Raw genomic sequence first — 12,735 nt, 5'->3', positions numbered from 1 at the left:
CAAATCACAAAAGAAATGTCTACAGTAATTACCTTTAACTGAAATCCAGTCTCATTCACCATTTCCTTCCATCCGCCTTCCTAAAAGGAAATAACGCACAAGAAAAGAAGGTACTGTTAAAGTGACTTAGGAGTGCCACAGCTTTCCCGACTCCCTATACCAAGCCCATATCAGACCTGAAAGAAGAGTCTCCCAGTGGGCTTGGGGCCTGCCTCAGGCACCCTCCCCATCTCAATTCAAGAACCCAGGTTAACGTGTCCTTATGTTTTGCCTACACACTAACCTCCCACCAAAACTTCTCTTTTCATCACGTAAGGGTGTTCCAGTACCACGTTCTATCAACTGGGGGTGAGGGAGAAGCCTACCCAGCTTTGTCTAAGAGAATTAAATTCAACTCTTTAGAAAGAAGGGTAGATACCTGCCGGCAGACTATCAGCTGCACCAAGGACCTTTGCAGCTTAAGACAGAGCACAGAGAAAACGTGCGGGCAGTGACTGAAGTCACCTGTTTACTGTGCACGCAGTCATCTTGCTCATGTGTAGTAGCTGTTTCTCCACTGCTTCCATACTGCTACCCATACTACTTCATCTGCATACTCTATTGTGCTACTGCAAACATCTCTGTTCAGCCCACTATTTGGAAATCTCTGATCAAAGCACAGACAAAAAACGCCCAAAGTTGAAAACCGCAGGAATGCAATGCTTTGGCTAACAATCAGATCACAACATTTGGGATAACATAGGAGAGGATCACAATTTAAAACGCAATGTGAAAGAAACCACACACAACCAAAAGGCAAATCAGTCGCCAGTACACCCTCTGCAGCCAGCAGTATAACAAGCTAGCTTTCCTAGGACTAAACCTGGAGTAGTTCTTAGCCAACATGTTAGCTTCTCAATACGCTGTTCGAAAGAGGTGAAAATTCTCTCTTAGAAGCCTTAAAATTGGACTAGAATAAAGCCATAAGGTACATTAGAATGCCAACTGTACAACTGCAACAGGCTATTACGGTGGAAAAGGGTCATCTGGCTAAAAGCATCTGTACTAATCAGGGTCATCTGGCTAAAACAAGTGTACTAATGTTGTCTATCTTTCTCCTAGACACAGAACAAGCCACAGGACAGTGGGAGGGAAGAGGAAAAGGGCATTATCTTAAATAAATGATCACTACAAATATATATTTAGAAAGTACATCATTTTCCTGTACCTGTGTTAAGAACAAGTAAAAGATTTTGTCTTGGCAAAGAACAGGATGAGAAGCCACACGTAACAAAAAGTTTTCCAAACCGATTCTTCTTCTTTCCACAAAATCTGGATCCATATTATCTGCTGAGAGTTTGTGCCAAACAAAGTCAGCCTATTTGAAAAGAAGAGTGTTAATGGCAAATAAATAAGAAACAATACAGAGCAGGCTGCAGCCACAGCTTCCTTACCCTTTTCTCTGGCAAAGGTGGAACAACAATATGTGGATAGGTAACTAACAAATAATTCCTCAGCAACTCAAATTCACTGTAACGTCGCCACAGGGAGTCCACTGGGGAGCACTGTCCCTCATTCTGGGACTCAACAGCCCTGAAAAATAAAACAGCATGTTTGAACATTAGTAAGCTACCGCCTTCTTCCTCACACCATCAGCAATGAACCTAAAAATAGTTTCACAGTGACGATTACCACATAACTTGCTCATAATCTAATCTTAATTTTGTGTCTACAAACTCAATTTAAAAGACAAATCATGTTGATATCTTCCTGATAGCACTCAAAACATCTGCACATGCCAGGAGCACAGGAAAAGTCAATGCATTTTCATCACACCACAAACAGGTAGGTCACAGTCCAGTTATACAAGTGGCTTAGTTCACAGCACTATAGAATTAGATATATTTGTCTTGGAACAGCGTTAGGCTCCGAGCCAGCATGACTTCATGAATCGCTGAAGGATACAGTGCATTGCAAGAAGAAATTTACTATTCACTGGGAGAGTCTCCACATAAGACAGAAGTTAGATCATCTGTAACAGCCAGAATAATTCAAAAGAGAAATAGCATGAAATTTTAAAGTTTTGTTGGCTTGTTTGTTTTCAAGAAAAAGAAGCAAATTTCAAAGCACTTCCAATCTTTTGTTCTTTTCACATGTAAGGATTAAGGAAGGATGCGTAGTCTAATAACCTAGCTCAAGATACAGTATGTGGGTACAAAATTGATGCATCTGAACATTTCGTTGAACACAAAGCCAACATCATCCAACAAGGGATTAAAGAATTGTGTGTTACTATAAAAGAAGAAATCGTGGAATCTTATAGGACTGAAGAGTAACTAAAAACCTGAAAAAAATAATCCTTCATACAAGACAGTTAAAGCAACCAAAAATCTTTGCAATATCCTAAAATAAGCATCAGATGGATCACCTCTTGGCAGTTAGCATATGCCAGAATAGACAGAGAGCCTTCAGACACGGCACTTCACAGAAACCAGCAATGCCTATGCCTACCTTAGCTCTTACACTAAGTGACTCCTTAACGTACGAAGCCCTGGCAAAACCCTGTATGGAATAATATTAACTGTGTTATGAGCTTATCACAGAGTAATTGAAGTTGAAAGGGAATCTGCAGGTCTGTAGTCTAACTCCCTCTCAAAGCAGGTTGCTCAAAGCCATTTCCATTTGGGTTTTGAATATCTTCAAGTGCAGAGACTCTGCGACCATTCTGGGCAACCCATTCCCCATGGACTTCTTTGCTATGAAGACCTGCAGAGTAAAGTTCTCATTTAAATGGGATTTCCTGTATTTGCATTTGTGGCCACAGCTTCTTTCACACTATGTAGCTCTTGAATTCTTAAGAACTTCATGGACTAAAGTTTTAAAGATATCTAAAGAGATCACGTATCATTTGGTATCTTAAAGCTATTCTTAAATCTACAAGGTTGGTTTTCTACTGACCTTACTGAAAAACAAACAACCCTGCCCCAGAGCAGCCCCATGTATTTGATACACCTAAAAAAATAGAGGTAGTCTTTGTCATCCTTCTGAACTCTTACTAGAGAGGAACAGCACTTCTATATCCTCTTGCTTTGAAAAATAAATTATGGTTCCACTTTGAGATTGAAGTAATATAATACAGAATTACACAATAGGAATTTTTAAAAATGAGTAGGGTCATGAGTAAGGTAACTGAAGCTGTAGGAAGAAAATTCACTGGGAGAAAGAATAAAGAACAAGGCTATACTCATAAAAACAATTCAACCTAAACTGCTGCAGATTTAAACTGTTTCAGACTGACTTAGGAAAAAAGGCCAGCACACCGCTGACAGCCACTAAGTCACACTGCAAACAGCCTACTGTATGTTTGTAGGAAGAATTTCCTTATTACTGAGTATTTTGACTCAAAGTCGTTACTACAACCATGATATTTTGGGGAGAATACGTTTAGCTCAGCACTGGGCTGACAGGCTGCGCGGCATTCCTCGCTACACAAACATTGCATTATTCAAACATTTCAGTTATCCAATTCTTGAAAAGAACCTATTTGCTGATTGTACTAGTGCTGGGCCAGAGGTTAATTTATGCAGATAAGGAATTAAGCTATCAGGCCCCAGTAGATTAGTTGCTTGGCGGAAAGCTGAAGATGCAAACCTGCCTTTCCTAGAAGAGAAACTCCCAGCAGGATTTGGTAAATAATTTGACCATTGGAGACACTCACACTGAAGTACTTCAGAATTAGGGAACCTTCAGATCTCCAACTTCAACAGCTGTGACTCAGTTGCACAGACTTACAACAGAGGCTTCAAGAGCACCACTTCTGTATGGGTTATTGCTGACACTTAAGCAAGACTGCCACCATCAATACACCACAGGATTACGTAGACCCTGCCTGAGAACATACTGCACAAGCAAACAGGAATAGGAAGAGAATAAAAACACAGGCCAGGCCAGCCCTGAGAACGCAGCCATGTTGCAGAAGGGTTCATCCACGTTGCAGACACATCCTACTGCTAGGGCAGCAGTGTCCAGCAGAGACTTGCCTGAAGTTTCTGGTCCAGACATTCCTACTCCATTTTCAAGTGCTCTTCTTTAGAAGTACAGCTTCACAAGATGTTAGAAAAGACCTATCCAGAATTCTGGTAGCAGGCATTTGGAAGCGGTCTCAATATAGCACTCTCATGCCAATATAATAACATAAATAAGTTAAGTCACTTGTTTTCCATAGCTGATCTGCCTTCACATACCCAGCTCAGGCTTGCCATTCCTCCCCACAGCCATCTTTGCCAAGTCAGCTTTATCATGAAGAATTTGACCCGTGTTTTCCTTAAAAGTCTCAATTCCTGCACTTAAGAGTCCTATCATCATTTGTTGTCATTAATTCTAGCACCACAAGTCTAGGAAAAGAACTAAAAAAAGCACTCTGCTACAAACAGAAGAAAGAGAAATGAAATCAAGAAGAATCTATTTATAAAATTTAAAGTTCCTTCATACACTTGGGTCTACTTGATAAAGAGCGTGTCCTCTACATCTGTAACACAGACTGCAGGTCAGAAGAGAACGCACTTATATTCCAGGTTCCCATCCATTCCTACAAATACTGAAGGAAGGCAAACACATCAATAGGATCATCGCATATTTTAATAGCGTAGCACTTCATTTATCACTTGCAATGGCTCAGGTCAACACACCATCAGTAAGCTGTCACTGCAAGAGAGAGCAGCCTTCTGACAGGAGAATGCTCCGGTGTAAATTATGCCCTTAATGCTTCATGGCTGCTTTGCAGAGTTAACTATACACTAGAAGCCACGGAGACAAACCATTTGGAGTCTTAAGCGTGTTTTTTGCTTTTTCAAGCAGCCTGCTACACCAGCTTTCTACCTGTCAGAATTAACAACACATTTGTTATCTAAAAAGGAAAAAAAAACAAAAACACAGTAATCAGTAGTAACATCTCAGCCTACCCACCAAAAGAAAAAAGAATCAAGAGATTAAATAGGAATTAATTTTTTTCTGAAAAGCTGTCTAGAAGTGCAGGGCTTCAGCAGGGAAAGACCACAGCTCTGTAGATACCTAGCCCTAAGGCACAGCCAACTCGTACCACCACAGCAGTGACACGGGGACCCTGATACTTTAGTTTTTTGTTCAAGAGAGGCCTTGAGAACTCAAGGAGGAAGGAAGCAGACTGATGATGCTACACAGATCACGCTGCTCACCACATCTTCCCTGTCCACACTGAAGTCTGGTCAGTTGAAGGCCCGGCCCCAGTTTGTTTTGAGGAAATGGATCTGTGTACAGGAGGCTAGGCTACCCTAAACTGAAGTTAGTCAAGCTTTACAGCTCTTATTAGGGGCACACAAACCTCATTGAAGAAATAGATTAAATTGCAGTTTAGATGACTACTAGAGAACCTTGCAGGACAAACTTGCCTGGGTAGTTCGCTCTTTTTTTGCAGTTCTTTTGCAGTACTTCTTTGCCCGAATTCCCATTGCAAAAAGCAACACCTCAGTAAAAAGTACACCTCAGCAAGAGTCTTCCACGCATGTACTACACTCTGCCTTCTCTGCACGATGGGGATTGCTGATGCCTCTGCCCTGGCAGCACCCACCCCAGTTGTTCTCCAAGAGGCAGTGAAACTTCCCTGGTAGCAGCTGCAGTGGGAAGACGACAGGACAGCTGTGCAACATCCAAAAAAAGCAGCTATGCTTCTCCAATTCACCCATCTGAATACGTTTAAGATGCATTTTAAAGTTATTAATACTAGCTCAAAATCCCCCTTCCACCCAAGCTTTGACAAAGTAAAAGCAACCAGATTTTGCACAAGACTGCACAGCTGAGTAAAGGACAGGAGCAGCAGTTCTTTGGAAAGCTGCGGCAGGAAAGTACTGGACAGCCCTCAATTATAAGCCTACATCCACACAACTGCCTTTTAAACAAGGTTTAAATAAAAAAAGGAGTTTGAAACTGCAAGGATGGATTTGGGACAGGCAAGCACAATGAGAGAAATCCCTTTTTTTTTTTTTTAATTGCACCAAAAAATGTCCCCACCTGGCTACGTTATAAGACCATAAAATATCACCAATTACAAGAGTGTTTCTCCCCAGGAACACCGCTCCAGAAAGGAAGTGGAAATCCACAAAAGTACTCGTTACACTTAATACCTTCATTACCATCTAATTTTTTAGACCACATTATGAACTCTACCATTAAATACAAGTACTGCAGACCAGTTTCAATTAAGATTATAATCACTTGTTGACGTTCAGTCAAACTTCTCAATTTGTTTTGGTTTTAAAAACACAATATAATACTTGTACAGTCTTCAGGCAGGAAAACCATATGTTTCCCCTCTAAGTACAGTTTTAACAATGCACGTTATTCATTGAATGAACCAACCTGCCTGAAAAAAAAAATTAAAAGACAAAATTGAAACCTCCAGCTTTTACATTCATAACTGATGTTATCGTAAGCGATTAGAAAATTACATTACTCCAAAAGCCACGTTCATTTGCCTTAATTTGACGTGCCAATGTGAAAACTTCAGTCCATCTAATTAACCTCTTCCCATTTGCCATTTAAAACTAATTATCTTAAATGAGCCATTAAACAATTCCTAATGCAATAAAAGGAGGAATGGCTGCAAAATATTAAATCAGAAGAGAAGGAAATACATTAGTTTATTTCCCTGTAAAGCCAATCACCGCTTCGGTTGGGGAGGCAGCACCTGAGCTTTCAGCCTTTGACCTTCCAGCTACTTCCACTCCCCTGCAGTGGGCAACGTTCACGCTCTGTGAAGACGAATACCATCCAAGGACGCCTTTTCCATTCGATATCTAAAAACGGTCTATGCATTTCGGCCTCTCAACAAACAGAAAAAGGATCGTTACAGATCGACTCTGTACTTTGTGAGTCACCCAAAGGTACCTGGCAAGCTGTAAGGCAAAGAGGCAGTTCTCCTGTCAGAAGGTGACCAAAAAACAAGTTACCTCATCATGAATATCATCAGCTAAAGAGTGCTGTTTTTAATTAAAATACACATCTTCTAGGCAGGCTAATGATTCATAACATCAATTGAGTAAAAACCAGCAGTAAACTGAGTTTTAACTCTTCCATCTTTTTTCAGCTTCCTGACTCTTCCCTGTTTAAGCCTCATACTGAATTCAGACTTTTTTCCTGTTTTGTTTTGTTTTTTTTTTTCCTAACACTTCCTTTGGATGGAGCAAACAATATTCCCGGCTCTCAATGAGCAGAAAACTGCATTTTTGCAGTTATACTAGAAGACAGCATGCCCCTTTGGGCATTTGTTCTGTGCTACCCCCAGGAAACACATGCTGGGCAACATGCAACAGGAGACTTTGGGAAAGGAACTCCAAGAAAGCATAGCAAGGGATAAATTCTTGAAGTCCCATGGTGCTACATCAGTGCCACTGAACTCTGACCTAGCTGGCTACTGGTTTCCAAGCCCATTTCTCTCAGAGTAGTCTTCATGTAGTCAACTACCAAGCTGCACAAAGTTGTGTTACTCTTTCCTAAAGCCACACACACAAAGGAAAAAATAATTACATTCACTATCTTCACCCCAAGGACAAGGCTAGAGATCTGAAAGCCAGCAAGGACAGAAGCAGAGTTAGCTTGATGAAGTGCCCTACTACTACAGGAGAAGCTGTTTATAGAGTATGGGGAAAGAAAGGCATCCCTGTGTGGACCATAATTAAATAAAACAAATTGCAGTTTATCAACACAGAGCATTTAGAGGTCCTTTATATCCTGGTTAATTTTCAGCCCCGTCACAAAAAAACAAGAATGTACAAGCCAGGGAGACAAATGCTCAGTTTCATACCATCTCAGTTCTTGCAGCTTGAAGATTCTGGTATGAGACACAGATGCCTAAATTTCTAATAAGCAAACAATTGTGAATTTAGAGGGCCTGGATATTTGCATTTTCCCTTATAGGAAGGGAATGATACACTGAGCACCTGCATTGCAAGAAGGAATATTTAGTTACACGTCTTAATTATAAGAATTTGTATTTCCCTTAATGCCATTTCACACAAAGAGGTGGAAGTGTTCATCTGTTCTCACAGGGAGAATGTAAGAGCTGAGTTATTTTTAAATAACTGTATAGTTTAACGGAAGCTGGGAAACAAACTGACTTCAAGACTAATTGAACGGAAATAGCTCACCACAAAAATCCACTAAGCTAATGCAGAAAGGTGTAAACCAAGACTGAAGGAGATGCTTTCAGGAAGCATGACCCTTGGAATTTGCTGAGACTCCGGTGGTCTACAGCAGTGAAGTTTGTTTTGTCTCATAAAAAAAAAAAAAAAAAAAAAAACCTACATCGAGGTGCACTATCACTTACAAAAAAAAAATCAACAAATCACATGAAAATGTGAGAGTAGTAATAAATCTTCTCATTTTGAAAAGAAAAAGGAAGCAACATCATCAATTATATTCTGAAAACAGCTTTGTCTGAGCTAGCAAAACTAACGTGTTAAAAGTTGAAGTAGTCAGCTCCTGTTCTGTAACAAATATATGGTGGTTTTAATTGCACCCATCTTGTGCCTCATTCACCAAGATGCACACAACTCTTCGATTCAAATCAGAGTTAAATCCTAGATAGCAGTAACAGCGAAAACCCAGTTCACACGAGTGTAACACAACCATTAAGCGGTCGTCCTTTTATATTCCTATAAACTGAGTTTTATTCTTCAGCTCCAAAATATCCTATTACCCACAGACAAATTGCTGTGAAGCCCACCTACAGCTACAGGCTCAGCAGGAAGCTCATTTAATAGCCAGCAATTATATTTATGCAAGAAATTTTGCCTTCTCAGCAAAAGGAATAGAGTACCTATTTTATTAGAGATGTGACAAACCCACATTTTCAATAGCGCTGTGACAAACATGTAATTGGTCTTGGTATTTGCTGACCACAGAACAAAATAAATCGTAATGAAAGAAGGCAATCTGGGCAGCAAAACACAGTTTTGCCACTAGGAAGGAACCACTGGGAAAGACCAGCAGGAGAGAGTTTAAAGTAATGTAAGGATGATTGAGAAAGGAGATGCAGTCAGCATGTTCTAGGGCTGCATAAAGATGCCCCCAGAGTATACTCCATATCACAGTTAGATACCAGTGATTCCAATTTCCTTCCCTTCTCACTTACAAATACCAGTAAAGGAAAAATAGCATTAGCTATGTGAGAAGATTTGGTCTTTGATATCAATACACTGTAAAAGTATTTTAAAAACATCTCAACAAGTGTCAAAGAGCTACAGTATTCTAAAAACACAACTAAAATCCAAAGCAGAAGTACAGTATGAAGTTCAGCAAAATACAGTAAGTGTATCCCCGTAGGTCTGCACCATGGTCAGTACGGCTGCTACGACACTTCATCAGCTAAACAAATTGAGAAGCCCTTGAGCTAGCAACTAGAAAACTCAGGCTGCATTTTGCTAAGGCTGTGAAGAGTTCAAACTCTTTTATTTCAGAGAGTATTATCCATACAGCCCATCATTCCTGAGGCAAGGCTCAACAGTTAAAACTGTTAATGTAAAGAAGACACATACAAAACTCCTAATAAAGGCAAATTTGAAATCCTTGCTTCAGCTGAATAACCTGACTCCTGTTGTGCAGGATCATCTGTGACTGTTTGGGAAGGAGCTATAAGAAAGATTTTTAAGCTTTGTTCACTACTTGATACTTAAAATTGTGAGTTGTATTTGGGTACTGGGTGTGTTAACCATACTTGGTATTATTAATCTTACTAACAGAAGAGGACTGAAAGCAGTAAATTCTCCAGTGAAAGTTCAAACTAGTATGAAGGAAGGAAATAATTAACCCTTACCCTAGAACATTTACAAGGAGTTCTGCTTGATCTGATCACCACATACACTTCAAACACTAGTGGAGCAGTAAATTCTGACCACATGACCTAAGTCAAGAGACTTCTTTATTTCCTTGTGATCCCAAACAAGTCTAACCATTACTTTAGACCACAAAGCACAACCTCTCTCACACGCAAGCTGCATATACAACCTTATATATACAGATATAAATTTATCCAACCCAGTTGTTGACACTGTGTTAAAGCAATACCTTCCGAGCACACATTTTTCCACCTAGCTTCAGATGTAGAGTTACAGTGCAGAGTTAGGCAAAACCAGTGTTAGTACTGAACTGCAGACCAGATGCCAGGTTTCTGCAGGAAAAACTCCTCCAGAGCACGTTGTTATCACGTAACAAATCATAAACCAACTAAACCCCCCTCATCAGCTGTACCTGAATGTTTTCATGGGGTAAGGAGGGAGAACGGGTTTGGAATGGCACATCCAGGTCAATTGCGAGCAAGTTCTCATCACCCACCTTGTCTCAATGAGGTAAGCAGTGTACGTTTCTTGCATGTTCATGGCATTTCTCCCAGTCCGCTTTTCTGCTTCCGAAACAGTGATTTCCATTTTTTTTGCTAAACAGTCTTCCATCTTTTTAGAGGAGAAAAATAAAGATTCATGTAATATTAGCAACACAAAGCAAAAGCTACTAACCCTACCTCCCCTTCCTCACACCACTATCATTCAGTAGCAGGTCTCTACAGAATAAAGGCTCTGGCAGTGTTTTGTTTTATACATATGTTTTGTGCCACATGTGCAAACAAACACAGAAAACCCGCTTTGGGGATGAAACTAAGTCAACAAACAGCTTTGAACACCTTCAGTCATCAGGAGCCGGGAAGGCAGAGAACGAATAAATATTTTTCCTACAAGTAACAAAGTAACTTTTTTTTTTTTTTTTTTTTAATGCAAATAGTTCTCAGTACTTCCTACCCAGTCACTTCCCTACCACCAGTGAATTCCTCCTCTGAACACCTGAGATGCACACAGCCCCTACTCCCCTTCCACAGGGAGGAGAGGACATCCTGCATGAGATTTCCCTGTTTTTTCCCTGTTATTCTTTAAATCTCAGCGAGGACGATGGTTATCTCCCACACAACCAGGCAGGAGTGGGTTCGGACCGCATGCCCCCCCGGGCAAGCAGAGAGCACCGGGAACCCCCTAGGCGAACCCAGCCAGGAGACCGATCCCTTTGTGCAATCCGTGGTGTGGGGGCGCAGGCCGAGAAGCCAAAAATAATAATTACAATTAACACCACGGAAAACTGGCACCCCCTGCTCGGAGCAGCAACCGAGCAGGGCTCTTCCCACCTGTAGCCCCGCGGCGAGCGGCGCACAGCCCCCAAGGCCTCACCTCCCCCCCGGGCCCGGCCTCCCCGCTCCGCCCGAGCCCCGCGCCCCCTCCCCGGGCCGGCGGCGCAGGCGGCCGGGCAGCGCGCTCAGGAAAGGCCGGTGCTCGGCCCCCCGGGCTAGGCCGCGCCGAGGCCGAGGGCCCCGCGGCGGGGGGCAGCCGGGCCGAGGCCGCCACCCCCGCACCCTCACCGTGTCCGGGGGCTGGGGCTCGCTGCCGGGCGCGGCGCCGTCCTCCTCCGGGCGGCTCTCGCTCGGCTCGGCCTCGGAGCTCTCCATGGGGATAAGGGGCTCGGCCGCCTCCCTCCGCGCAGGCGCTGAGGCCGGCTCCGGCGGGCAAACTCATCGCAGGTCCTAGAGAGAGCGGCCGGGGCGGGCTCACGGCGGCACCGGGGGAAGGTGGCGCCGCTGCCCCGGCCCGCCCCGGGTGCCGGAGCTCGGGGCTCCAGCGCCGGGCTCGGCGGGGCCTCGGGCTCCCTGCCCCGGCTTCGCGGCCGCCTGCTCAAGTCCCCTCGTGGAGGGCCCGGCCGGGCACCGAGAGGCTTCAGCCGCTTCGCCCTGAAGCTGCTTCGTGCCTCCCCTCCGCAGGGACCGGCCTGGAGCTGTCCCCTGGGTGGTCGTGTCTGCGCTCGTCCTCATCCAGTTAGATGTTTGTACCACGGAGGTGCTGCTTGCCTGCCTCTCCTGGTGCTCAGGTCATCGAGGAGTTTCTGATGCACTCACACGGGTTTTCCATGCAGCATCCATCCTAGCTGACCTCTGTAGCAAGACAACTCACCACTTTGCTTTACAGACTTTCACTAGCTGTCAACTTTCCCATGAGATGTTTGTTAACATTTGGCAGCTCGATTTTGTTTTCGTTTTTGTAAAACCCACCAGCCGGTTATTTTTCTGCTCTTACTCCTTTACGTCACCTATTTACAGGCACCAAAGGACTCCTCCATGCTCTGTTAGCTTTTACTTAGCCTCTCTTCTGCCCTGTGTTCTCTATGGGCTCTTTTCAGGCGGTGCTGTGAAATCCAGACAGGCTTTTCCCTTCCCATTGTGCCTGAAGCCTGTCCTGTCATGGACAGGCCGCCACCACGCTTACCCAAGAGTTACCTGAGTAGTTAAAATCCCCTGAGTTCACCTTTTGGGAAGTCTCTGCTGTTATTTAATAAAAGTTTCAGCTATCTCCTTTCTTCTCATTGAGCAGGAACAAGCCCTCACCGTGCTTTCATGTGATTCCGTCTTTTCAGAGGGATGTTCAGCAGCTCCTCCTGAACATACATCCATACTATTATCGCAGCCTTTGGGTTTGACAGATCCATACCATTATCACAGCCTTTGGGTTTATTCCCTCAGAACCCCATGGTGCCCACACAGTCCTTGTCCAGCTGGCAAACTGGGCAGAGAGGTTCTTCCCATCTGCCCCTTGTAGTTCAAACTTCATTTCAGACTCTCAGGAGATGCCTCGTCGATCCCCTAAGGTTTTCCATTTTTGCACCAGATTTGTGCCTTGATTCAGGCATATTTTT

The 12,735-nt window shown here is 43.2% G+C and overlaps 1 protein-coding gene across 1 annotated transcript in view; it reads right to left on the bottom strand.

Moving 5' to 3' along the window:
• The window catches only part of SNX4 (sorting nexin 4), a 33,035-nt gene extending 21,467 nt beyond the window's left edge, over nucleotides 1–11,568 (bottom strand). Inside the window, exons 1-5 of the mRNA XM_032190107.1 lie at nucleotides 11,411–11,568; nucleotides 10,345–10,460; nucleotides 1,434–1,572; nucleotides 1,208–1,357; nucleotides 33–80 (exon numbers count right to left, since the gene is read on the bottom strand). Of these exons, the coding sequence (XP_032045998.1) occupies nucleotides 33–80; nucleotides 1,208–1,357; nucleotides 1,434–1,572; nucleotides 10,345–10,460; nucleotides 11,411–11,497 (540 nt within the window). The 5' untranslated portion in view covers nucleotides 11,498–11,568. The remainder of the gene's footprint in view (nucleotides 1–32; nucleotides 81–1,207; nucleotides 1,358–1,433; nucleotides 1,573–10,344; nucleotides 10,461–11,410) is intronic.
• Between the last annotated feature and the right edge of the window lie 1,167 nt (nucleotides 11,569–12,735).

Source organism: Aythya fuligula, chromosome 6 (assembly GCF_009819795.1).
Source record: "Aythya fuligula isolate bAytFul2 chromosome 6, bAytFul2.pri, whole genome shotgun sequence".
NCBI classification, from domain to species: Eukaryota; Metazoa; Chordata; class Aves; order Anseriformes; family Anatidae; genus Aythya; species Aythya fuligula.
The sequence above is the reverse complement of the archived record's forward strand: the minus strand, read 5'-3'. Positions and strand labels throughout refer to the sequence as shown.